At 42.9% G+C, this 27,873-nt stretch overlaps 1 protein-coding gene across 29 annotated transcripts in view; it reads right to left on the bottom strand.

Annotated features, from left to right (window-relative positions):
* The window catches only part of CAMK2B (calcium/calmodulin dependent protein kinase II beta), a 704,764-nt gene that overhangs the window by 264,111 nt on the left and 412,780 nt on the right, over positions 1-27,873 (bottom strand). For all 29 annotated transcript variants that reach the window (XM_069214308.1, XM_069214317.1, XM_069214303.1 and 26 more), the window contains exons 10-11: positions 20,676-20,798; positions 230-313 (exon numbers count right to left, since the gene is read on the bottom strand). In XM_069214308.1, coding sequence (XP_069070409.1) covers positions 230-313; positions 20,676-20,798 — 207 coding nt within the window. The remainder of the gene's footprint in view (positions 1-229; positions 314-20,675; positions 20,799-27,873) is intronic.

Raw genomic sequence — 27,873 nt, 5'->3', positions numbered from 1 at the left:
AAAGGAAAGTAACAAAATACAAGACTTCACTGGATTGGTGATGGAGTCCTTCCCCCTTGTGACCAACCGTCAAAAGAGAAAGCTGGAGAAACTGAGGATGCCAGGTAAGAAAATACAGACTCAATGATAAAAGGAAATTCAGAGCACAATTACATTAATGTTACAATGACATACTGTTGGTCTGTTTGAATGATAAAACAGTAAAACGACCCTGTACCCCCGGACTCACCTTGAGCTTCCTCCTGGCATTGAATTTTTTCAGACACTCTACTGTCTCCTGCCTATGCATCATTGAGGCCACTGTTGATCGTTGCTGTGAAGGAAAGAAAGAAACAAAATGTAATGTTTAAGTAAACAGACTAAGTTATCTTCTAATTGAACTCCCACAATCATGCTGTACAAATTCTCGAGTCTTGACAACAGCATCACCATAAAATCAAAACTCCCCCAGGCACTCACTTCGGCTATAATTTGTCTCTAGCAGCAGCACTGAAGTACATGAAAAGGAAAAAGGAAATGCTACCTGTAAGCATCCGTTTGTAGCATGTAGTGGTGTACATTTACATGTTCTGCATACTCCTGCCATGTAGTATTGGGCTGGAAGGTTTGCAACTTGTTTTTTTGAAGAAGTCTTTTGAGCTAAGAGTATAGGGTCTGCACTATTAGCTGGCAATGCACATGGGTATCGGCTCCATTGTTAGATTGTTTTTCATACAGTGGATAACCGTCCTGATAGAGCAGAAGTGTATAACTAATGTTAAGAAATCTGTAGGAACCACTGCCTCCCTGGAGGTGGGTGTGCACATGTGAATCTACAACACTACAAGCTACGAACTGATGCTTACAGGTAAGTAACATTTTCTGTTCGTAGGATGTGTTACGGTAGATACACATGCTCTTCAAAGACTTCATAGCAGTACCTCCTTAAGCGGTGGTGAGCCAGTGGATGGTGCAGCTGCTTGAAACAAAGCCCTGTCTGACCAACCCAACTCTAGCTTGTTGGCAAGCTCCAATATCCACACAGTAGTGTTTAGGGAGTATGTGTAGAGTGGCCAATTCAGTTGCCTTGCAAATATCAGCTACGGGAATGTTACCCAGGAAAGCTACAGTGGCCCATTTCTCCCAAGCAGAATGTGGTCTGGGCATAACAGGCAATTATCTCTTGCCTCTAATATAGCAGGTGTGAACACACTTGATAATCTACCTGGTTATACCCACCTTTGACATAGGGTGACCTTTGTGAGGTTTGGCAAATGCAACAAACAATTGTTGTGTTTTGTGGAAAGTCTTGGTCCTGTCTACGTAGTACATAACAGCACATTTTAAATTAAGGGTGTGAGGCGCCCTTTCTGCCATTGAGTCTGATTGAGGGAAAAAGACACGGAACTCAATAGTTTGGTTGAGTTGGAGTATAGATAACACCCTTGGGAGGAATTTGTGGTTGATCCTATGGACCACTCTGTCGTTCTGGACCTGAAAGAAAGGCTATTCTAATGTGAATGCCTGTAACTCACAAACTCGTTTTAGGGAAATGGCGAACTTCCAAGAGATAAACTGTAAGGTCCATGAGTGTAGTGGGTCAAAAGGAGGGCCCATAAGCCTGCTAAGAACGACATTAAGGTTCCACACCGGGGCAGAAGGATCTCTCGACGGGGTGATCCGTTTGATCCCCTTTATGAAAGCCTTGATGATAGGGATCCTAAACAAAGATGAGTGTTCCCTGTTCTGTACAGAGGCTGCAATCACGGCCATGTGAAGACATATGGAGGTGTATGCTACACCTGACTTCTCTTAGGTGAAGGAGATAACATACAATAAATAGAAATGCTTGTTTGAGAGGATCCAATTGTTTTGAAATTTAACAGCTGACAAACCTTTTCCACTTGGCAGTGTAAACGGCGTGCATAGTGGGCCTGTGTGCCTATCTGAGAATATCCATACATTCTTGGGAGAGGTTGAGGCAAAAACTTTAAGACCTCAAGAGCCATATTGCTAGATTGAACTTCCAGGGGTTAGTGTGTTTGATGCTGCCTTGATGCTGCACGAGAAAGTCTGGTTTGTTGGGTAGCTTCTCATGGGGTACGGCAGGCTGAGAACCAGGGTTGTCTGGCCCATGTGAGAGCCACCAGTATGAGAGTGAGAGAGGTTTGCTGAAGCTTCCTGATCACTTTTGGAAGTGGGAGAGGAGGAAAAGCGTATGCAAAGATACCTGATCAGTTCACCCAAAAAGTGTGGCACATGGACTGAGGGTGTAGAAACCTGGAGGTGAAGTTTTGGCATTATGAGTTGTATGCAGTGGTAAAGAGGTCAACGACAAAAGTATGGGAGCAGGACTTTTTGGTGGAGTTCCCACTTGTAGACTTGTTGTTGCATCCTACTGAGCTGGTCTGCAAAGTTGTTGTCCACAACTGGGAGGGAATCCATCATGAGGTGTATCTGATGGTGAATCGCCCAATGCCAAACACTCTGGGCTAGTGCTGATAACTACGGGGAGTGAGTGTCGCCATGCTTTTGTAGGTAATACATTGCAGTCATGTTGTCTTTTTTTGAGGACTATCTTGTGTCGGATGAACAGAAGTAAGGCTTTGAGAATTACTTGGATATCTTGAAACTCCATGTGATTAATGTGTAGGCCCTCCATTGCGTGACCACAAGTCCTGACCTGTTAGGTCTCGGAGATGCACTCCCCATCCTGAAAGTGAGACATTCGTGGTGATGGTCCCCTGAGCAATGGGGTCCATGAAGTGTCAGTCCTCAAACAGGCTGTTGCTGTCTCACCACTGCAGAGAGCGAAAGGTGCTGGCCCGTATCAACATCATATCTTCTGAGTGACACTCCGGTTGTGACCACTGTGCCGATAGGCACCACTGAACAGGAGGCATGTGTAGTCTGGCATAAGGGACTATGGCTATGGAGGAAGCCATCATCCTTAGGAGACACATCACTGTTCTGTCAGGTGATGAAGTAGCTGAAAAAGAGGTAGTAGCTGTTGAAAAGCGTGTTCCCTGGGGCTGGCTGGGTAGGCTTTGCCTGTTATTTAACTGAGGAAGGTCCCTAAACGAGCTGAATATGAAAGGGCTGTAGATAGGATATGGTGGTATATATATGGTAAATCCCAGCCTATGGAGGAAAGGGATGGTGCTCTGAGTGTGTGCCAGGCACTACTGCTTGCCTGCATTCTTGATCAGCCTATCGTCGAGGTAGGGGAACACATGGATGCCATCTCTTCTGAGATGGGCTTTCACCGCAGATAGGAATTTGGTGAACACTACTGGGGTGGACGTGACTCCAAATGGCAATATTTTGAATTGATAACGTGGACGACTTACCACGAAGCGTAGGTAGTGTTGGTGATGGGGGTGGTTGGGTATTCCTTCAGAAGGGTGAAGTCAATTTGCTGTAGCAGCAAAATAACTTTCTGTTGTGAAGCCATATGAAAGTGTTCTGAGAAAATGTACTTGTTGATGGGCCTGAAGTCAAGTTTGGGTCTTAGGGCCCATCTTTTTTGGGGATCAGAAAGTATAGAAAGTACACTACCTTGCCAGGGTACCGCGGTGGTAGTGGGTCTATGGCATCTTTTAGAATGAGTGTCTGAATTTCCTCTTAATAAGGCGCTGGTGTTCCAGACTTAGGATGTGTTTCTGAGGTGGGATGTTTGGTGGTGTTGAGATGAGCTTGACGCAAACCCTATGCTCTATGTTGGAGAGAACCCACTGATCGGAGGATCTATTTCCAGAAGGGAAGAAACAACTGTGGTCTCTCCTCAACAGGTGTTATGGTTTTGGGGATGATGAGGGGGCAAGTCAGTACTTAGAGGTACAGGCTCCCTTGGAAGAAGTGCCTCTGTCTTTGGAGCTGTTACCCCAGAAGGGACCACAAGTGAAGCTTCTGTACCCCCTGCTGGTGGTAGGCCTGTTACTGGAACTGATAGGTCTGGGACTGTTCAGGAGAGATTGTCTTAGAAGTATGTCTAGCCTGCTGCCTCCGACATGAGCCCCTGGCTGAAGCTGTCTGAAGAAAACCCTTGGCTTTAGTCATGTCAGTAGACTTCTTGATTTTCTCTTGAATTCCATCAATTGGTGACCAAAAAGGTGTTCCCCAAAGGGGAAGTTGATGAGATGCTGCTGGACTTCCAGTTTGAAGCCAGAGATGCGCAGTCAGGAGTTGCAGTGCACAATAATGAAGGTATTATTCCCTCTAGCTGAAGTATTGGCTGCGTCCGGGGCACAACAGATAGTGGCATTAGAGATGAGATTCCCCTCTTCTACAATCTATTCTTCCCTTTTTCTGTGCGCTGGAAGTAGGTGCTGGATCAGGTCCTCCATCATGTCCCACTGTTCTCTGTCATAGCAAGACTGAAGGGCCACGGAATTGTGATTGCGCCAGTGGGTTGCTGCACCTATTGCTTCTCTCTTGCCAGCAATGTCAATCCACTTGCTTTCCTTTTTCAGAGGAGGCGTAACTTGTGGCTTGTGCTGTTGCTGACTTGTGGAGGTGGCAATCAAAAAGGAGTCTGGGGGGACATGCCCCCTAATGTATAGGAGGTCAGAGGGAGAACGTTTATTTTTCTTCTCTATTCTGGGTGAGATAACCTGGGATTTCACTTGCTTTCTGAACATCTCCGGGGCAGCTATGAGCATGCCCTTGAGCATGGGAAGGAAATGAAGGGAATGCTCCATCCTGGGAAGTGTCTCTACCAGGAAGTCATCATCCTCAGGAGCTGTGTGCATTTCCACCTTGTCGTAGACTGCTGCATGTTGGATGGACCCGTGGTAGGCAGTAGTATTAGGGTCATGTTCGAAGTCAGGGTCCCCTGAGGGCTCCACATCATAGTTTTCCCAGGGGTCATCAGTGGGATGTGGGTAGACAGGAGCTTTGAAGTACTTTATAAAGGAATAGTGACTGGGACTACCTGTGTCAGGAAAGGACTGTGGGTCGTCCTGGGAGGAGCTTTGATGAGGAGTTTTTGGTGGAGGAGGAGGTGAAGATAAAGGTCTGAATGGAGGTGAAGGTGAAGGGTTGGTCGTCATGGTAATGAGCATCTTTTTCTGTGCAGAAGTTAAAGGTTCTGAAGAAAGATCCGGCCCAGCAGTCTCTTAAAAAAGCTAGGCTTTGTTTCTCTAGCACAACTGCACCAGGTTAGGTTGAAATTTCCTGCGTCCGGGGGTGGATGCCAATAGTCTTTTATGGCTCATTGACCATGTGCTGGAGGTTTTTGAGGGTGGGCCTGCTGGAGTCTTCGGAGTCGGCTGCAAAGAATGATTTTGGGGCCTATGAAGTTTTCGCAACCGACTGCTGCTAGGGCGTCAATAGGACCTTTAGCTTTGAAGTGGGTTTGGGCGCTTTGACACCAAGGTGTTTCTTCGTATTCGAATGTCAATAAGGCTTGTGCTTCTTAGCTACCCCCCATCTCAGCTCCAATGCTTTGCCTTGATGTCGACCAGAGCCCAGGAGTGGTGGGACACATTGAGATGGTGGTAGCTTTTGCACAGGGCTAGATGCCCGTATCCTGTGGTACTCTGCCTTGGTGTATGGCGTTTTCAGTTGCTTATGAATATGTGTGTCTACAGTACTCATGACTCTCAACGTCTTTTTGGTGTGTGGGCTGGCGATGAAGAAGGTGAATGAAGAGCCTTTGTCATCCTCCTCCTCCTCTTGGAGCTCTGAGGAGCTGGAGCGGAGGTAGTAACCTCTAGGCTGCACTGATGAGCGGGGATGCCTACAGAACTTGCGTCCACCACTTTCTCAGCACTGAGTGAGTCAGTTTCGCTGGTGTTTCTTCGAAGGATTGCTGCATCATAAGGTGGGCCTAGCACAAATCTCTCTGCTGTCAAAAGGTCTTGTTCTACCTGAAGGAGAGGCAAGAGGCGCCGCAAGTACTGTCATGCTCTGGGAAGACACACAAATTACAGACTCTGTCCTAATCAGTCTGGGGTTATTTTGCATGGCACTGAGAGTATTTTCTGAAGGACATCCCTTCCATCACCCTCTACACCTTTTCATTCTCTGAAGCAGAAGGAAAAAATTGGCAAGGGGCAGAGGCACCCGGAGGACAGGGGAGCTGTAAATCAGAGAAGGTCTCTAAAGTGTGTGAAGGGAGAATAAGGAACAATGAAGGATTCCTCAATGATGGTTTAGGAGGGGATCTGGTTCCAAGTATGTCAAAGGCACTTAGTCCGGGAGCTACACCGAAACACGTCCAAATCCAATGGTAGAGAAAAAGAATCTAACAATGGAGTTGATGCCCATGTGCATTGCCACCTAAGAGGGGAGTCACTATTTCTTGTGACTCAAAAGGCTTCTTCGAACAAAAACAAGTTGCAAACGTCCAAGCCAAACACTGGCTGGCAGAAGTATGCAGAGCTTGTGTATCTATAGCCACACACAACGAACTTGTATTTCCTAGAGATTCTGATTCACTTAGTTCTTGCATCCTCCCTACACAACAGGTTGGAAATGGACTGTAGCGAGAGATAGGACTCCTCCACAAAAAAAGCTCTCTCTTCAAAAGTTTTATGACGCTCCAAGCCAGATGTCCCTATGTGATTTTAATGGCCATCCTATACCCAGCCAGAACTACTCATGTTCCTTTAAGTTTTTCCTGACATGCATATGCTCTAAGGTGGTGACTGTGATTGCGTTGTGATAAAAGGACAACTAGAATTAGGGGCTTGAATCAGAGTTCATTGTCAATGGAAAATCACCTGATTTCTAGAGTAAACGCTAAATCTAGGGGAGAATCCACTGTGGAATTCTTTCACTATGCCAGTAACATGATGGTAGGAAGATCAATCTCTAGTTTCTCACCCAAATGTAGCATTCCCATCCATATTCAGAGTATTTCCCATTACCTCCATTTCTAAATCACCAGGATCATCATCAAAGTAATTTTGCCTAACTCTGGCTTTCTGTTCCATCTCTGCCCCAAACAATATGGAAGTGTAAGAGAGAAAATACCTGACACTGTTTAAAGTAAACACAATGCATGTTACTTATAGAGGAAGCTTGTATCTTTTATAGAGTGAGTAAACCATACAGAAAGCAAAACAAGTGATCCATGTTGCTGCCCAAAAAATGTCTCTCATAGGATCTTGCCTTAGCAAAACCAACAATGTTTCATTTAGTCTGAAGAAATAGCTCAAAGTCTCTGACGATTCTGGACTCCTCAGATTTCACAGGACTTTGAGGTACAAGAGCCTATTTACCTCACAAAATGCCCCTCATTACTTTCTGTTTTTGAGCAATTTCTACACACATAAAGAGAAATGTATCTGATGCTCTACAGCAGTTGTTCCAGATAGTAGGTTATATCTGGAGAAAAAATGAAATTATGTAGGTGTCCTCAATCAAGAACATATGGAATTAAGGCTGAAAGGGAGGAAGATTTCCGCAAAAGAACTTTGGAATCTATGGCCGGGTCTGGCACAGAACCATATTGTCTTTTATGAACAGTATATAAAGCTCTTGGAGGATAATGCCTAACGCTCACTAGTACTTCAAGCATATGCTTTTGGGTAAGGAAAGGTTGACTTGCAAATCAATACATCAGAGTTACAAGAAACTGCGCGCTCAAGGAGTATGGGTATGTGAGAAGCTAACACAAATAGTAAATTGAAGGGAGAAGTCAACTTGAGATAGAAGAATGGAGATTAGAAAAAACATCAAAAGTATACTTTACTGTTGAATTTTTTTAAGTGAAAATTTATCATTGAGTATATTCAGATTGGCCAATATTACTGAACAGAGTATTCCGAAAAATCAATTAGGATCAGCAGATTAGTCAAAGAAGTAATTAAGTAAAGGGTGCCTCTCATGGAGCTAAAGGTTACTTGTGAGTTAAGTAGTAAAATCTGAAGCACTTGTTTTTGTATGAATATAATCTTATTTTGCAGTGTTATCATGAGACAGGCCAAGACGTGCTTTTTCTGACCCTCTGGTGAGCCTTTTGTTTCGGTTTCTGACCAGTATGAAGTCCTAGGGCAAGGAAAACGGCAAATCGATCAAGAAGATGGTGGAATAGAGCAAGCATTAAGAGACAATGAGGCTGGGTAAGAGAAAGTCCCACATGGAGACATTGGAGACTTTGAGGCGAATACTCAGCTAATGTTAGTGAGCAACGCATTAGGGATTTGGGCTAAAATATGATAGGAAGTTTGTCCCCCTGATATTTAACTCACTATATATAGACAAACTCGATATTGCTGGTAACTGTTAAGGCAATTTGGTATTATGATACTGCAGTACAGTATATTGGATAAGGACAACTTCATCAACTGTTGGAAATGGTCCTTTTTGCAGGGTTATCCCCAAACCTTTTGCCTTCCTCCTCCTATTTTATTCAGATCTGTTTTGCTGGTTTATTGTCTCTGTACACTTTACCACTGCAGACTAGTGCTAAAGTGCAAATACTCCCTGTGTAAATTGTATTGGTGATTGGTTTATCTATAATTGGCATATCTGATTTACTAGTAAGTCCCTAGTAAAGTACACTAGAGGTGCCCAGTGCCTGTAAATAAAACACTACTAGTGGCCCTGCAGCACTGAATATGCCACCCACATCAGTAGCCCTGTAAATAAGTCTCAGGCCTGTGCCTGCAGTGTCTGTATGTGAAGTTGTGCACTGCCAATTCGGCCTGGCAAGTGTGCCCACTTGCCAGGCTCAAAACTTCTTAATACCTGTAAATCACCCCTAAGGTAGGCACTAGGTAGCCCCATGGGCAGGGTGCAGTGTTTAAAAGGTAGGACATGTACTGGTGTGTTTTACATGTCCTGATAGTGAAATACCGCCAAATATGTTTTTCACTATTGCAAGGCCTATCCCTACCATAAGTTAACATGGGGACTGCCTTTAAATATCTTTTAAATGCAGTTTCCCATTGGGGCAAATGGAGATATACAGTTTAGGGTCTCTGAACTCACAATTTAAAACTACATATTTTGCCAGAGTTGGCTTTTAGATTGTCTGCTTGAAAATTCCACTTTTAGAAAGTGGGCATTTTCTTGCTTAACCATTCTGTGCCTCTGCCTGCCCTTGGAATCCACGCCTGGGTCAGACTGACAGTTGGGCTATTTGTGAGTTCCCTCTAGACAGTGACACAAAAGGAGCTGAGGTGTGTCCCGCATATCTTGATGGGTCTTCCTGGGCTAAAGTGGGGAGGGAGGGGCTGACACCAGCACCTGAAAGGGCTGTGTCTGTCCTCACACAATACAGTTTCCAAACACCTGGAGTGTGTCTGGGGCCAGGCCTGTGCAAGACCTTGTGAACAACAGAGACTGTCCTTTGAGGTTTGCCTACTTCAAAGGCAGAAATGAGTATAAGTAGTGGACCCAAAAAACCCTGACTTTTAGAACATTCTGGATCAAGAGTAACCTCTGCCAGGTAGAAGAGCTGAAAAGTGGGAGGAGGAGTACTACCCCTTTGCTATCTGTGCTTTGCTGGGTTGGCCTGCAGTTGCTGCTTCTGCCTTAAAGAGCACAAAGAATGGACTTTGCTGTGTATCCTGCTTGTGAAGCTTCTCTAAGGGCTTGAAGTAGAGCTCACCTCCTGTTGGAAGTCTCAGGGATATCAAAGTCTTCAGATTCATCTGCCTACAGCACTGGGAACTGTGTGTTTTGTGCTGCAACAGAAGAAAAACCACCACCATGCTGTCAACGACACTCCTACCTGCACTGTGACCTGACAACGACGCATGGAGCCCTGCCCTGCTTCACACCGCAACCCTGGTCTCACTGCTGCCGCCACCTGATGCTGTCACAAAGGACCTGCTTGTACTGTGACCTGTGGGCCCTGCACTCTGCATTGCCTTGCTCACACCGAAGCCTTGTTATCCCTACGCCAACGCTCTACTCTGACACCGGCGTCGCTGCCTGCACCGCGCCCTGAGTACACCACTCGTAACGTACAAGGAACACCGTCCTGTCCCACATCGCAGCCCTGATCCACTGACACCAGTGCCATTGACTCCAGCATCGTCAACAGCTGCCCCTGTCTGCACCGTGACCAGAGGGCGTCTCACGGAGCCCGCCCCAAGTCGTACTGCCGCCTTGGGCCTACTGAGAACAGCTCTTCAGCAACGACGACGATGCTGCTTGCACTACGACCTGGAGACATCCTTTATTTTTTCTAACTTTAGGGGCCATATATTCTAAAGTATTTTCCCATAGACAAAGAATGGGTAAACTCCATTGATACATCTGGCCCTATGCACCTTTCCCCTGCTAACCATTAGTAAAGTGCTTCTGCTCCCCCTTCAAACATGGTTGAATTGACATACTCCTAATTGGTATGTTTAACTTTCTCCTAAGTCCCTAATTTATGGTACATTGTAACCTGACAGCATTTAGACTCTGGTCTTGTAGCCCACAAGTCTAGGTGCATTGTATTTAAAAGTAAGACATGTAGAAATTAAATGTTAGCTTGTCCTTGCAGTGACTACCACCCAAAAGTTATTTTTCACTATGGCAGGCCTATCTGTCCTTTGTAGAAAAGCAGAGTACAGATTAAAATACTAAAACTGTATCTCTGGAATGGGACATATAAGGAAATATTGAGGAAAAGTAACTTTTATAAAGTTACCTTTTACCTGATTGGTGTTCCTAGAGGCTAAATTGCATGTGCTCTCCAGCTTCACCCAGCCAGTATGTAGCCTTGAGTAGGTTTGGAAAGGTGTGAAATACCTTAGAGCAAACAATAGCCTAATGCGAATGGGCAGAGATTACTACTCTAAACTTGCAAGGTGGAGACTGTGAGCATTCTTTTTGGCATTACAGTGTCAAACCCTGCTTGATAGGTCTGTTGGGTTAACATATATAACCCTTGGGGCACACTTGAAAGTATTTTAGTACTAGATATGAGAGGTCACTAGGATTACCATAGTACACTCCACACACACCCCCAGCCCTCGACCCCAAGTTTAGTCTGGCCAAAGACATTCGCCATCTTGAAAATGCCCACAATGCATAGGGTTGGCCCTGGGAATTTACACCTTATTGGTTAGGGCATGTCCAGGAGTCATTCATACCTACTAGCTAGTGCCAGCACCTCTAGACATCCACTCCTGAACATTTTTCAGACCAGCAAAGATCAAAAGACTAATCCTGCTGTTTTAGGATGAGAGGAGCCCAGAAGGATTGGAGCTGCCCTCTTGCCCCCTCCTCTACCCAGGACAAATAAGTTGACTCAAAGGCTTATAAGGCTGACTTCGTGTTCAAACTACAGGGGTACAACAAGCTATAAAAGGCCTTTTTCTGGAAGTCCTCAGCTGATCAGTGGCACGTAGACCTTTACTGGACCCTGCTGTTGTCCTCTGCCTGACTCCTTGTTAATCTCTAAATACCTCCCCTGTAGTCCTAGGGGGTGGGCTTCACACGTGTACTCCTGTGGTGGATTGGAACTTAAAACTCTAAGTTAAAAGGTCAAATCTTTGACCAGGATGACCCTGGTTGTTATATCCAACCCATGCTTCATTGCGGTCAGCCTCAAATTGACCCAAGGCTGTGGTCTACAGCAAACATTGACGCATGGTGCTTTTTGGCGCTATTTCTACTTTAAATATAAAAATTCATATGTCCGGTTCCCTTAACGGATTTTTGTCTTCTTTATTACATTTTACTGTATTTTTCTAATTTGGTTTGGGATATTTATTGTTTTGCCTTTTGACTTTATCACTGTTTTGGTACAGCATAAATATTTTACACATTGACATAAGTCTGCTCTATGACATAGCGGGTTGAGCTCAGGTTCATTTGAGGGTTTACCCTGACAAGGGTTGTGATTATTCCTCAAGGTAGGGTGTCACCCATCCCAAATTATAACCCAATTAATTTTACACCTTGGCATAGGGAGAGCTATGGTCTCCTCTCCTGCAGCTCCAGCACAAGTGGGTAAAAAAAAGAAGCGACAACAATTAACATTCAAGTGAGGTCCAATGAGAGGTGGAGTTCTTTGATGAATGTTCAAGGGGAACCACTGATAAAAGGTAAAAGGAGGATGGGGAGGGCTGCCATTAATTTAAAAGCAAGGACCTAAGATATTGAAGGGGATGGGGGAGAATGCCCCCATCGTGTACAGCTGGGCTCAGGGGGAAGAGAGTGCTAGAAATAACAGACTTCTATAGCTCCATAAGACAAAGAAAAACAAGGGCCAGAAATTACAAAAAAACAGAACAAACCCTCAAACGCAGAGCAGAAGTAAGAAATTGTACAACAGTAAACACAGAAGGAAAGGCTGGACAGAAAGATGCAATCTGAGAATGAATTACCTCTTCCTTCACAGTAATCACAAATCAATGACGTAGATAGGCCAGCTCTCCTTTCACAGATGAATGATTGGCAAAAACCATAAGAACCATAAAGAGAAGTCCTGAAGTGAGATAATCCCCTCTGATTGAACAGTCCAACCAGAGGAAAATAATGAACACTAGTGAAAGATGGATATGATATGTATGAAATTAATCACCTCTCCCTCTAATTAGTCTTCAGGCACAAAGAAGTACTTGGCTAACAGTCAGAGTCAGAAATGTCAACTGTACCTGAAAAGAGGGCTCTTTAAAGGGACATAGGGGTCAATTTGAAAACAGAAAAATCCTAAAGCAGAGAGGGGTCTGCGGTGGCAGCGACAATCTTAAGGAATGTGTCACCGATGACCTAACAAAAACCAAAGCTTTACTATGTAGTCATTAGAGGCAATTCTCACAATCCCAGATGCAATTTGATGTCCCTTAAACCAACATATTTTAAATCCTGGCTCAGACAGCAGAACTTGTTAATGTCCTAAATTCATTCAGTGGAAGAAAAATAGAGACTGCATACCCCGGGAACAGTTTAATAGGAGGACCCAACAGCAGTAATGCCATCTCTAAATTACAATCAACAGCAGACTCAGAACCAGAATCAAGTATGAAATCAGGGAATTTTACAGACCCTGAAGACGTTTTGAGTTCTGAAATCGAAATCTCATTCCAAATCCCCACTCCACAACCACCATGCCAAAAAAAGTAGACCCCGAGCAACAGGAAAGCTAGATATTTCATCAAAGTTCTCATAAAACAAGGAATCAATACATCAATCAACCACAATTCAGTCAGAGACAAAGGAAGAAATCCTGTACATTAGAAATAAATTAGAGAACATGGATTAAAAAATATGGAGTTAGCACTCAAAACTTTCAGAAAGCAAAAGAAAGACTTGATGTGGTAGAAGAAAAATGTAATGAATGGTAGTTAGTATATTAGAAAGAGATGAAAACTACCGGAGGAAGAATGAGGATTTGGAAAACTGATCTTGATGCCCGAGTGTAAGGTTCAAAGGCATACCCAAGGAAGCGGAAGACCACTTAAAGTTAGAAGACTATATGGGAGCATTAATCCAATAATCATTTTACACACTTCGGAAGAAAAAGACCAGACAAATACCTGACAATCTCAAGGATTCATTGGGTGCCATTCCAGAAACATAAATCTGGGTTAATCCCAAGTACAGTATCAGTGTACTTTTAGAGTTATCTTATGAAGGAATTAATTTTAGAAAGAGCCAGGTCTAATAGATTCTTTAAAGCTCATCTTTAAAGCTCCAGCTGACTTTATATTCTGTATTTTCCTGGACAAGCCATACAAAACAGAACAGAGAAGCAAAGAAATCTGGTTATTTACTAATTAATTCAAGAGTCTCAGAGTGCAAGCACAAATGTTGCAACAATCAAAACCCAAGAGTATTATGGTAGGGAAAATAGTTCACATTCATTGATTCTGAAGAAGTCAAGAAGCTAAGGAACAAAATCGAAACAGAAAAAATCCTAAAAGATAAAGAAAGGCGACGTCTTTTAACAAATTAATAATGTTGACAGGGCTTATTTGGAATGACAGTTGATGATTTAATCATGCTAAAATATCCTTTAATGATAACAAGTAGAAAATGTCCATAGGTGGGTGGATAATCAATAAGTCAACAGCCAACCTAAAAACAACAAGATTGAACGGGGTGGGTGTTAAAATTTAAAGTAAATGAAAAGAAGTTTAAATGAATAGAAGATATCCTACCAGTCTAGCTACAGCCATCATTGGACTCAATGCTCACCACTGCATTCGAACGATACAGGGTGATGCTTTGATTTCACTAGGAGGAGGAATTTCAGGTAGTAAGGTGGGACTGAAGATTGTGCCCCTCCCTAGGGAACTGGGGAAGACACTCTTGGGTGACTTGGGATCAGAGAGGATAAAGTTAACAAAGGCAATTTGGCTTAGAAGAAAGTGCAATAAATCACAAAGCAAAATCCAAAAGAAGGGTAATTAAATATAAAAAATACGTTTCAATAACATACTCACATTGGTTTTTGTAAACGTACAAAGGTCAACAGAGTCTTTCTACAAGAAGCACATTTAATACCAATAGACCGAGACCTCACCAAAACAAAATGAGTTTCAGAAGTAAATAATGTGTATTAGCTGCTGTCCGTGGGTTATCAATCATAATTTGAAGGAATAGTGGATGGAAAACAGTTCACAGTTGATGAAAAACAGCACTTGGCTTGGGCTGTGCAGGGGCTCCTGGCCAGCCCTGTCGCAATGTTCACTGTCTGCCCAGCAACCAACTATAATATAATGTGTCAGGAAAAATAAAGTCTGTGAGGCCAAAGTGTTATACTAATGATATTTCACATGCATGCAGCATTTTAGACAAGCCTGCATACAGAAGAATTCCTCCCAGAGTCCACTGCGAGTGGCTTGAATGGCCAGTGCGGATCATGAAGAAAACAAGATCATTGCTGCATATACCGCGGCTGAGTAACAAGACACGAACCGGAGCCCACTCAGGATATGTCTTCAGGTAACACGTGGCTGGACGCGGTGGTGAAGGGGAAACAGAGAAAGAGGATGCTGCCACAGCATCCATACCTAGTAATGCCGACGAGCAGGTAAGAGAGAACCCTTTACAAGCAAGAGATACACATAGGACAAGCATATTGAAGGGTCACTGCACTGAAGACCAAGAACTATGAGAAATTATTTGCTTAATGGTTGGAAGATATAGATTCACTATTAACCCCAGGAATACAGGGAGAATAAAACAGACATGCCTAACATTACAGTCAAATCCAATCTCAGACATATGCAGTATTATTGCTTATTTTGTCAATATTATACTCCAGTGAGGCTAAGTAAAAGTACACCCTAGTTCTGTAAACATTGCTCATGACGCATAAACTCCTTAGGGAACTGGGAACATCTTTTGGAAATGCACAGGGAATACATTTATTTTGGCCTTTCATTTACTCCCAAATTGAGAACATTTTACAAATTCTTCAAGGCTGGGATCTAGATGTCACCCTTGTTGGGAGGTGGAGTGCAGCTCATAACCGAAGAATATAATTTTTGTTTTTTTTTGTTGTTGATTGCAAGATCCGTTATTGCCCAAAAAAGGAGATTAATAAATTGTGCTATCTGCTTGGAGTGGTTATTAAGATGAAAAAGGTTATGCTTCTTGAAAAAATCTCACAAAGAGGACAATCCGGGAGTAACAAGAAGACTTGGGGACTCTTCGACGATCAGATTAATGCTGTTCAGCACTTTAATATGTGGCACTGGGGCAGATCGTTTCACTGGATTCTTCTTTCTTTTTATGTGATCATGTATAATGAAGCATTATATTCTTCTATTTCCTAATACCTGAATACTATCTGTTTAACAAAGTGATAGTTCACAGGTTTCTAAACTGGAATCTACTGGTCCATTTGTTATTGCGGGTGATTTCAATATTATAAGAAGCGAAGTACAGGATCATTCTACAACTTCATCTTATAGGAAAATTGTAAATAATGAATATTATTAAATAAGATCAAGCAGGAGCTTACATTTATGTCTATATGAGACTGCTTGCACAGCACGATGAAGGAAACAGTGCACCGGCCTATCAATTTCTCATATCATCCAGGCATAACGTTGATAGTAAGAACTTCAAAGCTATGGGACATAGGAGAGGGACCCAGGATAAGAAGCTGCTTTTGGATGAAAAGGGGGTGGAGCAAATTAAACCAAACACTAGTGAATTTTTACCTTTTATTGTGATTTGAACACTGCTCCTTTTCATACTGTATGGGATACTTAAAAGGCATTCATAAGGGGTACAGTGGATCAATAGTCAGTCAAAGCAGCTAAACAGTAGTCAAGAACAGTTCCACCTTAAAAGCTTGACCTAGGAAGCAGAAACCAGACTTATAGCTGATGTGCCAGGTTCAACAGAGAATGATCAAGAAGAGAGGAAACTAAATAAGTAACAAATAGCAAACAGAACTTAATGACAGAATGCAGGAAGTAAACCCAGAAAGGCACAAGATCACAGATTGGAATATTTCGACTTTAGCATAAAAGATTAAGGTGGATGCATTCAGCTTTTTCAAGCAATTGTGTCACTATGAGAACAGAAGACAGCCATTACATTGAAGTAATAATCCTTTGATATTTTCATGGTAAGAACCACTGTGTGCAGAAGCAAGCACGATTAGGTAAAGGCTAGACAGCCTACGGTTTCAAAACTCTCTTGTGATTAACATTTAGAACTGCAAATGTCCATATAAGAGGAGGACGTTTTGGAAAGCATGAATAATTTTTAAAAAGTTAATGCAGCAGTTCCAGGGGGCATTTCTTCAGAAATTCTTAAAATGGTTTTTGAGTTGGTGAGATGCACCATCCCCAATCCTTTTTAACTTAAAAATCGAGCTACTAGCACAGATCTTGAGGTTATCCATTTTATGTGCATAGTATGGGTTTGAGAATATGGTAGGACTTTTTTTGCTTATAAACTGGTGATATGAACCTCAGATCCAGTTCAGACTATTACACACATTATTGAGATTACCACTGACTTTGGTTCAATATCAGGGTACCTTTTCAACAAAAATAAACCAGCTATTATGGCTAGGAACTTGAATGTATCATCCCCAAAGGAAATGGAGAAGATTAGATGTTTGGCTGTCCAGATCAATAAAATATATAAATAACTTGATCACTGTACTATCAAAAAAGTCAGTGGGAAATATGAATGGTTGCTGAAGCGCCTGGTAGATCTTCTTTCTCTTTGGTACCGTTTGAAGGGTCACTATGTTAGAAATGCCAGTTCTCCCCACCTCACCTTTTAATTGAACCTGGCCCGGAGACTGAGGCCTATTCAACAGTTATCTAAGTAGGGATAAAGATGAGCTCTGTAGTTGTGAAGATGGGAGGTCTCCACAGAGAATGCTTGCATAAACACCGTTGAGGCAGATTTCAAGTGAATGATGTACATTTCTATGAGTAATAATGGCGTGCTACTGCCAATCACAGACACTGGCAAAGTACTTTTTTGGGAGAATTCCACCTATAGAAATGAATTAAAATTGTAAATATATAATGTTCTCGCACTGCGTCTGGGTTGGAGAATATAATAACAAATGCTGCAATAATATGTCTTAGGAAATCAGATGTCTTTTGGTGGAGTTCTTAAATTTGCTTTCCAGAGTCTTAAGGCCTTATTTAGAGCTTGGTGGATGGGTTACTCCATCGTATTAAGATGTCCACAGCATATGATGGAATCGTAATATGGCGGATGGGATATCCGTCACATTTGTGATGGAGTAACCCCTTCTGCCAAACTCTAAATCAAGCCTTTAGTCTTGTTATGTAAAATTCTTGAAGGCCTTCTCCTTTGTTGACTTTGGCTGAAGCTTTGCCATCACAATAAATGATTCATACCGTGGTATTTGGCACTTTACAACTAAAGGCATTGATAAAGAGGGCTCCGCACGAACCAATTGCATAATCTTACCAAAGATCCATCTTTGAGAAATCTATGGCTTGTATTGATATTACCTGGACTGAAACAGTCAACTTGAGATAAGCACCAATCAGACTGTCTTAGCATGAGCCCCAAAATATAAGACTTCCACAGCCTTATGTTATGTGACATAACCTTAACTATCTGTGAAGCTGGGTAAAGCTCCCTTCCATCCTCAACAGTCTGACCCTCTGTGTCTGTTTTAACGCTGGGGTACTGAAGACTGCAAAGGTTATGAATAAATAAATATTAGGATCACCCTAGATTCTGTAAGCATGTGAAAAAAGGTGGAATGGATTAGATGCTGTTAGCGCTTTTGGCTGAGTATTTTTTTTTTATTTCATATTAAAACACAACTAAGACCTCAGATGTGGTATATTTCATTATTGAGTCAGTAGTGTTGTTGTGCATTCCACAGCTTTTGGTTTAGTGGACTAGAGCAGTTATCTCTTGTGATTATATTGTAGATGTTCCTGTTTACTTTATGGCACTAAGAAGAACAAAAGTCAAAGCATCAAGGAAGGACCAGCATTCACAAAGTTATCGCAGACACTTAGTAACACTGTGCTTTCTGTCTGTACACTATTGATAAACAATGAAGGGGTTTAGACAAAATTACCCATGGCGAAAACTGAGCAATGGACACCCTAGCTTTTATAATAGGAGAACCAACATACCACTCACAAAAGGACATTCTATTTATTTTTAAATTTAAGTTATCATTTTCCACAAAATGTAACATTTCCCGCTCACCTCTACAGAGTTCAACATTACGTGCCCACTGGTTAAGTAACAATCATGTAGTATTTGCAACATTAAGTACAGAGATACTCTTGAAGGTCAAGTTTGTTCATTCTTGGAATCCAAGTCCGCAATGACTTCAGACTGACCAGGAGTCAAAGATTGAAACACAAGAGTGCTTAGTTGAGAAGACAATCCTGAATCAGTTAGGATATGTATCAAATGGGAGGAAACCGGTAGTGAGTCAAGTATGGATGTATCATTATCTTTTATATCTATCTTGTCTATCTTTTCGTGCTTTTTATATAAATTCACAGTAAAGGACCAAGACAGTTTTTGCTACCAGTTTCATAGTTAATTTCTCCTTGGAAGCCTTGAGCACCGGTATACATGATTCAAACCTGGGACTTTGGAGGGAATAGGCTGAACTAACTGAATCCCCCTTTTATTGAAAAGACATGCCAAAAGGTCTATCACCTTTCTACCTAAATTTGGCCATGTAGCCTGATCAACCTCCAAGCACTCTGTGACTGTAAAAAGCCATGCAAAATTATTTGTGTGAAAAGACCCTAAGGTTCTGTGGGACCCCTGGTCTTACAACTTGGTGCTTTTGCTTCTAGGAAGGACTTGCAAGTGCATATGCCTGAAGAGTCTTGGTCAGAAAAGATAGAGGATCTCTGGAATCGAGGTGGCGACCTTTACTTCCATACAAAAATGCTTTGCCATTATGGGGATCAAGCAGCCTAGTCACTCTTTGCTAAGTGCATCAATCTCCATTATACTTATAATGCAAGGAACTTCTTTCACACTTTCATATCTCTAACAGATAGTTCCACAAAGACGTCTTCCATATTACAGCACAAAATGGGCAGACTACTTTGGACGGTAAGTTTTTAAACATTAAACACACCTTATGAGGGTCTGTTGCTGAATGGATTCTGCTGCTTGCAAAGTTTTTTCAGCTACATGTGTGAAAGAAACTATGTGAAACTAAGTGAGAAGCCGAATTTTGCTTCCTGCTGATAGACGGAAAAAAAGGAACTACGAGGCAATGACCAGAGACACACAGTTAGGTACCGAAGGCAAGGATCACAAATCAATGATAACAATGAAGTCCCACTCCAACTGCTGAAGTTACAGTTTTATATGGATATTTTTCAGGTCCGGCCCGACACTGCAGCTAGCAGGTAAGGTGGAAGAAAAGGATAAAGGTGCAATTGGAGTTTCAAAGAGGTTACTATTACCTGTCTCCTCTTCAGGATACAAACTGGTCGGGCAGTGATAACTACCGTTAGGTTGGGTTATTACAGTAGCTAGCACGCAGTTTACCTTTCACGCATACGACATTTTTAGGACAACAACAAGTGGGGTTAGTCGCTGAGCCCTATTGTAACTCCTGTGTGATTCTGTGTGCTAATATTGAACTCAGTAAATACCAATACTACTGGTGTAGTACTACCAAATCTTTCTGATTTGTGCACTTGGTTATAGGGGGTAATACAATAATAATGTGATTTCCTGGTCCAACCTGCGAAAAACTTCAAATATTGCCGCGCTTGGTGGATAAATCCATGCTTGCAAATGAATACAAACCTGGCAGAAAGCCCTTTGTGAATTCCTACAGGAATAAAACAAATATAAATTAAGCCATAAATATACACCTATGACCGAATTTTGCATAGTTAATAGGGCCCAAAGTGTTTAAGTAAATGTAGACAATATTTATTTCCCTGTTTTTTAGCAATTTTGTGATACTAATGTAATGAATTAAAGTAACTCTGTTCCTAGCTGTTTTTGGTATGATCTCACAACTGTGCAATGTATTTGACTTCATAGTGAGTGTAGTTATTTCCAGGTGACTCTTTATGGTTTATAGGCTTTCTGCTAATTCTACTAACCAAGAGTCTTGGCAATATCTGAAAATCTTGCTAATGGTTAAGAATTTCCTTTCCTTGGAGATGGTGGTTCTTTTAATAATGTAGGTCCCATCTACTTTTCACATTCATATCTGCCCCAATCCACTGACAAAACGTTAGATTAAGTGATGAAATAGAAGCTATCCATGCCAGGTAAAATACCACATCTTTGGGAGACAACAAACAAGAGGGTGTACTGCTGAGATTACTTACGCAGACCCATGGGTGCTTGAGGGCCTCATGTGCTGTGATTCGTTTGGCTGGATTTATGGTGAGCATCTGGTTTATGAGGTTTTTGGCTTCAGGGGTGACGGTATCCCACTCTGGGGATGGAAACTAAAGAAGGGAAAGATAACGAGAAAACACTGAAAAGAAGCATTCACAAACAGACAGGCAAGTTCACAGAGTCAGAAAAGCTGGCAGGCTTATTTGCTCAGTGCTCTCCAATTAATCTTGGGCACACTACTGCGTCACTTCACACAGAATGTGTGTCAGAGTTTAGAAGTAAATGAACGCTGCAGCCTCTATACATTGTTGAAGTAATAACTAACATGCAACAGTAGGGTTCCAGAGAGGATTCGAATGAACAAAACAAAAGTGTTATCATGGTGATGCCACTACTCTTAATTTTTGCTACCAGACAATGCCTGCCTGCAATGAAGAAAAAAAAGGAAAAACATTTCAACAAACAATACTCTCACTTCCACATTTTATCCTGGATACCTTCCCAGGGACACATACACACATAATATATATATATATATATATATATATATATATATATATAGCTACCGGGTCCTCCGTGTTCAGACACCAGCGCTCTTAGACATGTGGTGTGCGGTGCTCTAGCGGCTGAACCACCCCACACTATATTTCCCAGAACAATGCTCCACACATCGAAGTGACGAGTCACTCAATTCTTGGCCTGTGTTTCCTCTAACTTTTAAATACCCAACACACAGATTCCAGAAACCAATGCGTTTCAGTCCCTCCTGGATCTTGATCAAGGCCGATGCGCAGCGGGGTTGGGTCTCACCAGCAGTTGACAAGAAGGAACCTACTTGTCACAGTCAGCACATGAGATATTTTGTTCGAAAAAGGCAAGTTTGCAAACACCTCCTTCAAGGAATACAGATAACTTTTCAAGATGGATATACAGAGAAAACACAGTTGCTTTGCCTTGGCTATGTGCACAAAGTTACGATGATTAGTACTTTACAGAAGTGCTGCTTCAACGTGGACACTTGCTTTGTTATATCTATAAGTGTTTCCTGTTGAGGTTTCATTTCTGTGAGATGAGCTTTGTGCCAGAATGTATTCTGCCCTGTGTATTTATCAAAGAAGAGGCCACAGTTTGGTGCAAAATGCCTACCCAACTGGAGTACTTTCTATTGGCTAATTAGTAAGTGCTACCTTGTTGGGTAATTGTATACTGAATTTCCTACACTACAGATGTGTAGAGGACATCAAGCAAACGTCTCCAGTGACCTTGTGTGTCTGTAACTTTGCCAGTGTGTTCCTTCGAGCGCCATCATTAGATAACTCTCAAGGTGGAATTGTAAATCTTCAGTTTCACCATGATTTGTACTTTTTTTTTTTAGATTTGGAGGGACCGCAGGGGCCTTAAGATCCCGCGGTCCCAGCTGGATCCTGTCTCCTGCAGGAACGGGCATTGCTCCCGCAATCACAGAGATGTTTTAAATAGGGGCTACCTGCTTGCAGGAGCAATGTTTCCATTTGTTTCCCCGCACACATGTTTGTGTGCAGAGAAACAGATGAAAACTTTGCTTTCAGCAAGCGGAGCTGTTGGACAGGAGTTATGTTTGCTTTCGCTTGGTGGGAGCTGTGAGCTCCCACCAGGCAGAAGCGAACAGCTATATCCTGAGGGCAGGCGCCTCAGGAGGTAGCAGGAGCCCCAGGGCCATCTACAGCTCCACAAGGGGGTCGCTCGGCCTCCCGCACCAGTGTTTATTTTAGCCTCAGGGAGGTGGTGGTCCCCAAGGCTGTGTCCCACCGCTGGGCGCGGCACGAGCCGATCATTCGGCTCGGGCCGCAGCACGCGGTCTAATGATGCGCCGCGTCTCCAGCCTGCTCTGTACCTTTCGAGGCCCCAAATTGGGCATGGGGCCTTGTTCTTTTTTAGCGCACCGCGCTTCCAGGCAGGTGTGACCCTCCACTCACCTGTTCTTTTCTTCTTCTTCTTCTTTTTCTGTCATTTTGTTGTGCCTTCCTTTATGTTTTTCTCCCTTTCCCATGTTACCCTTCTCTTCCCAGCATTCCTTCTTCCCTACTCTCTATGGCCCCCTAGTCCATTCAGTTCTATGTGATTTTCCCTATCTAAGATGGTGTCCTTTTACTTCCTGGTGGTCGCTTCCTGTTTGTTGGTATTTAAGGGCTGTGATTCTTAATCTCCTTGCCCTGCAACACTTTCTGTTTGGATGTGTCTTTGCTCCTGCTTCCTTGTATTCCTGTGCTGGTTCTCGTCGGTTCCAGTGTATTTTCCTTTATTTTGCTCCTGCTGTTATCTATTCTTTTTGTTCCTGTTGCAGGAACCTATCTTTTGGATTTTTTTTCCCCTTTCAGGGTTTTTTTCCCTCTAGCACTACTTCTGAGGGACACGGCCTGCTCTTGGCGTACCCATTGCCTGCAGCACCATGGCTACCAGAAAGAGTCGCCCCTACTTGGGCCAAAGCCGAACATTCAAGAACAGGATCCACGCCACTCGTTCTGCGGACTCCAGGTTAAAGCAGCACGTAAGTCGTGACAGGCTGGGGCCTTGATATGGATCCCTTCATTATTTTATTTGATCCCAGGGGAGTTGGCGGTCCCCAGGGCACGTGGTGTGGGGGAGTAGCCCCCTATATATTATAATAATGATGGCCTGGAGACAGTAGGAGGTGGTGATCCCCAGGGGTCATCTTAGGACCACCTACATAATTCTATTTAAGCGCTGGGCAGGTGGCGGTCTCCATGCTGCAGGGTGGGGGGAACCCCTGCATTAATTTAAGAAGTTTCGACCCGGGGAGGGGGCAGTTCTTGGGGCACAAGCGGGCCCATACTTAATTTGCAGTGCCCCGGGGAGGTGGCGGAATATATATTTGTATACGAACTACTCATCACTCCCCAACCATCCTCTTGCAGTCCTCATAATTTTACAATTCTCTGAAAGGTATGACGTGAGCTTGTCGTGCAATAAGAATGGGATTGCAGGTGTGTGTTGTGAAGAATCAACAGTTCTGGAATTACCTTGTAGGCAAATGTTCCTTCCAGCCCTCTTGTGTTCCCAACTGATAGGTAAAGTGTTTTTAAGCTTTGGAGAGGAATGCAACCTTCTTGTATTGTGGGATCTGAATATGGACAAGACTATACTTTTAGGAATAATACAGCGACAGAAGAAACTAACAATAAAGACGTCGGATGGCTATACACAGGACTGCATCCCATACTCTAAAGTTGAGTGTCTTGAAGACAGACTTGTTTGAATGGGTGCTTGCAGATGAACAACACATTGGCCTCAGGGATGACAAAGTCACAGAAGACTTTGCAATCTGGGGGGAGATGATTACTAAGATAACGGATCCTCCAAATAACAGACCACACTAAATGTTTACTGAGTGAAAACTGTGGGATGAAATGATGGAGGGTAGATTTAAAGTTATAAATATTATGTAACACTTTGGAGACTGTGCCGTTCAATACGCCCTGTACTTTACTATGCTTAAACTGTCAGTGACTAAAGCTTAGGTTGCACTTGCATTTTTGATTCATGCCTTTGCAATGCTTTTCTTAAAACATAATTGCAGAAAAAAAGAAAAGTACTCTTTCAACAGAGACTCACAAGGGACAGAAAAGAGTCATTTGCAGGACTTGATGAATGAGATGGGCAAAAAGAAGTAAACACAAGCTCATCACTGAACAAAGTCGTGCAAGTGGTCAGCGAGTCTAGAATGCTCAAGAGGATAAGATAGGCACTGTGGCTATAGATCTCAATCTGCAGGGGCAGAGCTAAAAAATATTGCAGCAAAAGTGATTACAGTAGAATGTAATGTGGAGAACCATGACACATCTATGAAAAAGCTATGAAAGCCACCTAGCAGTTACATGACAGACTGGATGATACAGGTGGAAGACCAAAATGCCACAACATTTGCATGGTAGGGGTTCCAGGAAAGGCAGAGGTAGGATCAGCATAATGATTTGCGGAGACCTCATCACTGACAAACTACAACCAGATCACTTTTCCAACTTTTTTTGCAATCGAAAAAGCCAACAGAGTCCCAGGGCTGCCACTGAAACCTGGTGAAAGACCAGGACCTATCATCATCCAAATTATCAATTACAGGGACTGAAAAGCGATAGTGATGTCGGCACATCGGCTAGAGTATACTGAGTTTGATAACTTGATGATTATAATCTTCCCTGACTGTAATCAAGAGACACAGGTGAAGAGGAGATCCTTTGCCAAGGCTAAAGTTGAGCTAAGCTGACAACATCAAATACATGATGCTTTTTTCCTGCAAACTGCTGGCCCTGGCTGACGGGAAAACATGGTTCTTCACAACACTGTAGAAAACATGGAAATGGTTGGAAGAGCACATGGTGTGCATTGTGGAAATCAACTCAAACACATTAATATTCCTTCATCAGAGGAACGATTCAGTTTTCTAACTTGCATGAGCAACACTACTTCTATGTCTTTCATCCAGAAGAAAGTAAGTTACTTACCTTTAACTGTAGTTCTCCAGTAATGGTATCGTTCATAGATTCACATGCTTGAATCATTCCACGTTGTCAAAGTGGGGGTCCCACTGTACCATAAAAAGCAATAGTGAAAAAATCCACCTAGAAGTTAATGTTAAAGACATTCACTTTATTTGCATATTTACATCATTATAAAAGACCCAAAGTCCAGCCAATCAGGCGACAGCACCCTTTAGAACCCTCATCACAGAGGCTCCAGTCTCTCAGATTTCCCAGCACAAGTGTGAGGTAATATTGAAGCGAAATAATGGGAGCCTCTATGGGGAGGAGGGTGGCTCATATGTGAATCTATGATATATACTAATACTGGAGAACTACAGTTACAGGTAAGTGACTTATTTTATTCTCCAGCATAGGATCTTTCATAGATTGATGCTTGAATCGTAATAGTTAGCAGTTAGCATTTGCAAATATCAGCATTACAATGTTACAGCAGATGGTGGAAAATAGTTAGAAATGGCTCACCTTACTGAAATAGATGGCACAATCCTGCTAGTCTCACAGCCACGTCACTCTTATCAGAGGATTCTAGGCAGTAATGTTGCATAAAGGTGTGCCTGCTGGACCACTTTGCTGCCCGGCATATCTGCTTAATAGACACACCAGCAAAGAGAGCCGTAGTGGTGGAAACTGCTCTATCAGAATAAGCCTTAACCTTGCGTGATAAAGGCTTCCCTGCTTTTCCGTGACAGAATTGGATAGTTGGTGTGCTTCCTCTGGCTATCCTTTCCATTGACACAGGGAACCCTTTCTGTGGTGTTCCATAAGCCACAAACAACTAGTTTATTTTTGTGAAGTTACTTAGTTCTGCGTAAGTAGAATTTAATACACCGCTTTACGTATACCGTATGTACTGATCTTTCTGCCATTGTCTGTAGATTGAGAAAAAATGTCCTTAATATGATGGGTTCATTAAGGTGGAAATCCAACAGGACCTTCGGTTTGACCTTTTGATTAGTTCAAAAGATGATGCTGTTTTGGTTAAATTGCAAGAATAACTCTGTAAGCGTGAACGCTTGGATGTCACTAACTCTTCTTGCTGACGTTAGTGCCAGTAATAGTGCCATCTTCCATGTAAGGTATTTCATGTCTGTTTTGTGGATTGGTTCAAATGGAGCTTTTATTATCTGACTGAGTACTATATTGAGGTGCCAAACAGGGGGAGGTTCCCTTGCACGAGGAAATACCCTGAAATTCACTTAAACTGAAGTATGCGTCCTGGAGGTCTAAGGATGTCATATGAGTCCTGTGATTGAGAAGATGCAAAATATCTTGCAGGGTGACCATCCAAATGGATTGTTTTTACAGGGGTTGTTGAGCTTTCCAAGAATCTGAGATAGGGCACCAGTCTCCTGACTTTTTCTGTACCAGGAAGAAACAGGAGTAAAACCCATTCCCTTCTGAGTCTTAGAGACCTCTTCTATTGCACCTTTTGCCAGCATGGTTGATATTTCCTGCAGACGTTGTTTGAGATTGGGAGGTGGTGCCCTTTTGGTGGAACATTCAGTGGTTTGGTGATAATTTTGAGTGTGTGCCCTCCAGTTACAACATCCAGGACCCATCTGTTTGTTGTCATTTGGGACCACTGTGGGAGGTAATGGGATATATGGACTCCAAGCTGTCTGCTGAGATTGTGGGGAGTAACCGGCATCGTGGAAAGGTCACTGTTTTCTGGTTGAGTCCCTGCCTTAGGAAGATTGTTAAAATCTTTCTGCTTTTTTGGATGCCGTCAGAGGTGGCATTTTGTATTGCAGAGTATATTGTGAGCGATATTGACCTTGAAACGGTTGCTGCTACTTGTAAGGTTGATATCCTCCTCTGTAAGAGTAGGAGCCCCTAGCCCATCGAAAGGGCTGTCCTTACAACTGTAGGGTGCCTAGGGACTTGGCGGTGTCTTAATCCGACCTGATGGTCTGAAGCGCATTGTCAATGTGTTTGCCAAACAACGCTTCACTGTTATACGACACATACAGGATTTCACTCTGGATTTCTGGTCTGAAAGACATTGCCTTCAGCCAACCTTGTCTGCGAAGAACCACTGCTCCCGCTAGTTGCCTAAATCCAGTGGAGGAAACGTCGATGGCACATTCAGTAATCTCTGCCGATGCTCTCTATCCCGCCTGGAGAGTGTTCCTGGCCTCAAGCATCATATTCTCTGGCAGTAAGTCTAGGTACTGAGTCATTCCAGATCACATTTGTCTGATATATCGCCCTAAAAACACAAAGGAGTTTGCCGCTCTGACAGTGGTTCCTGCCATGGTGGAAAAGCAATTGCGGATGTTATCCAGTCAACGCACCTCCCTACCAGGTGGTGTTGTGATAGGGGAAAATGGATTTCTTGCCAGTGTGGATAGAGGAGTTTCTGGCAATGGCAAAGTATGTGGCCAAACAATCGGTGTCCGAACTTGTGGAGATCAGATGGGTGGTGGTGGTGGTTGTGGCTGAGGAGCAGAGGCTGCCGGATCAGGGAATCTTTTGTAGTAGTCCGAGAGCATATGCTGAAGACTGTTGACCACCTCCAGTGGCATTTGTATCGAGTTCCCTGTTCCTGTTGACCGGAGGTATTGCACTGTTCATCATAATGTTTGTGTTCACCTGCGGAAAACTGGTCTCCATAATATTGGTCTTCATCAGTTTCCTGGCACATTAT

The sequence above is a fragment of the Pleurodeles waltl genome, chromosome 11 (genome assembly GCF_031143425.1).
Source record: "Pleurodeles waltl isolate 20211129_DDA chromosome 11, aPleWal1.hap1.20221129, whole genome shotgun sequence".
Lineage (NCBI taxonomy): Eukaryota > Metazoa > Chordata > Amphibia > Caudata > Salamandridae > Pleurodeles > Pleurodeles waltl.
This window is presented reverse-complemented; position numbering and strand designations above follow the sequence as displayed.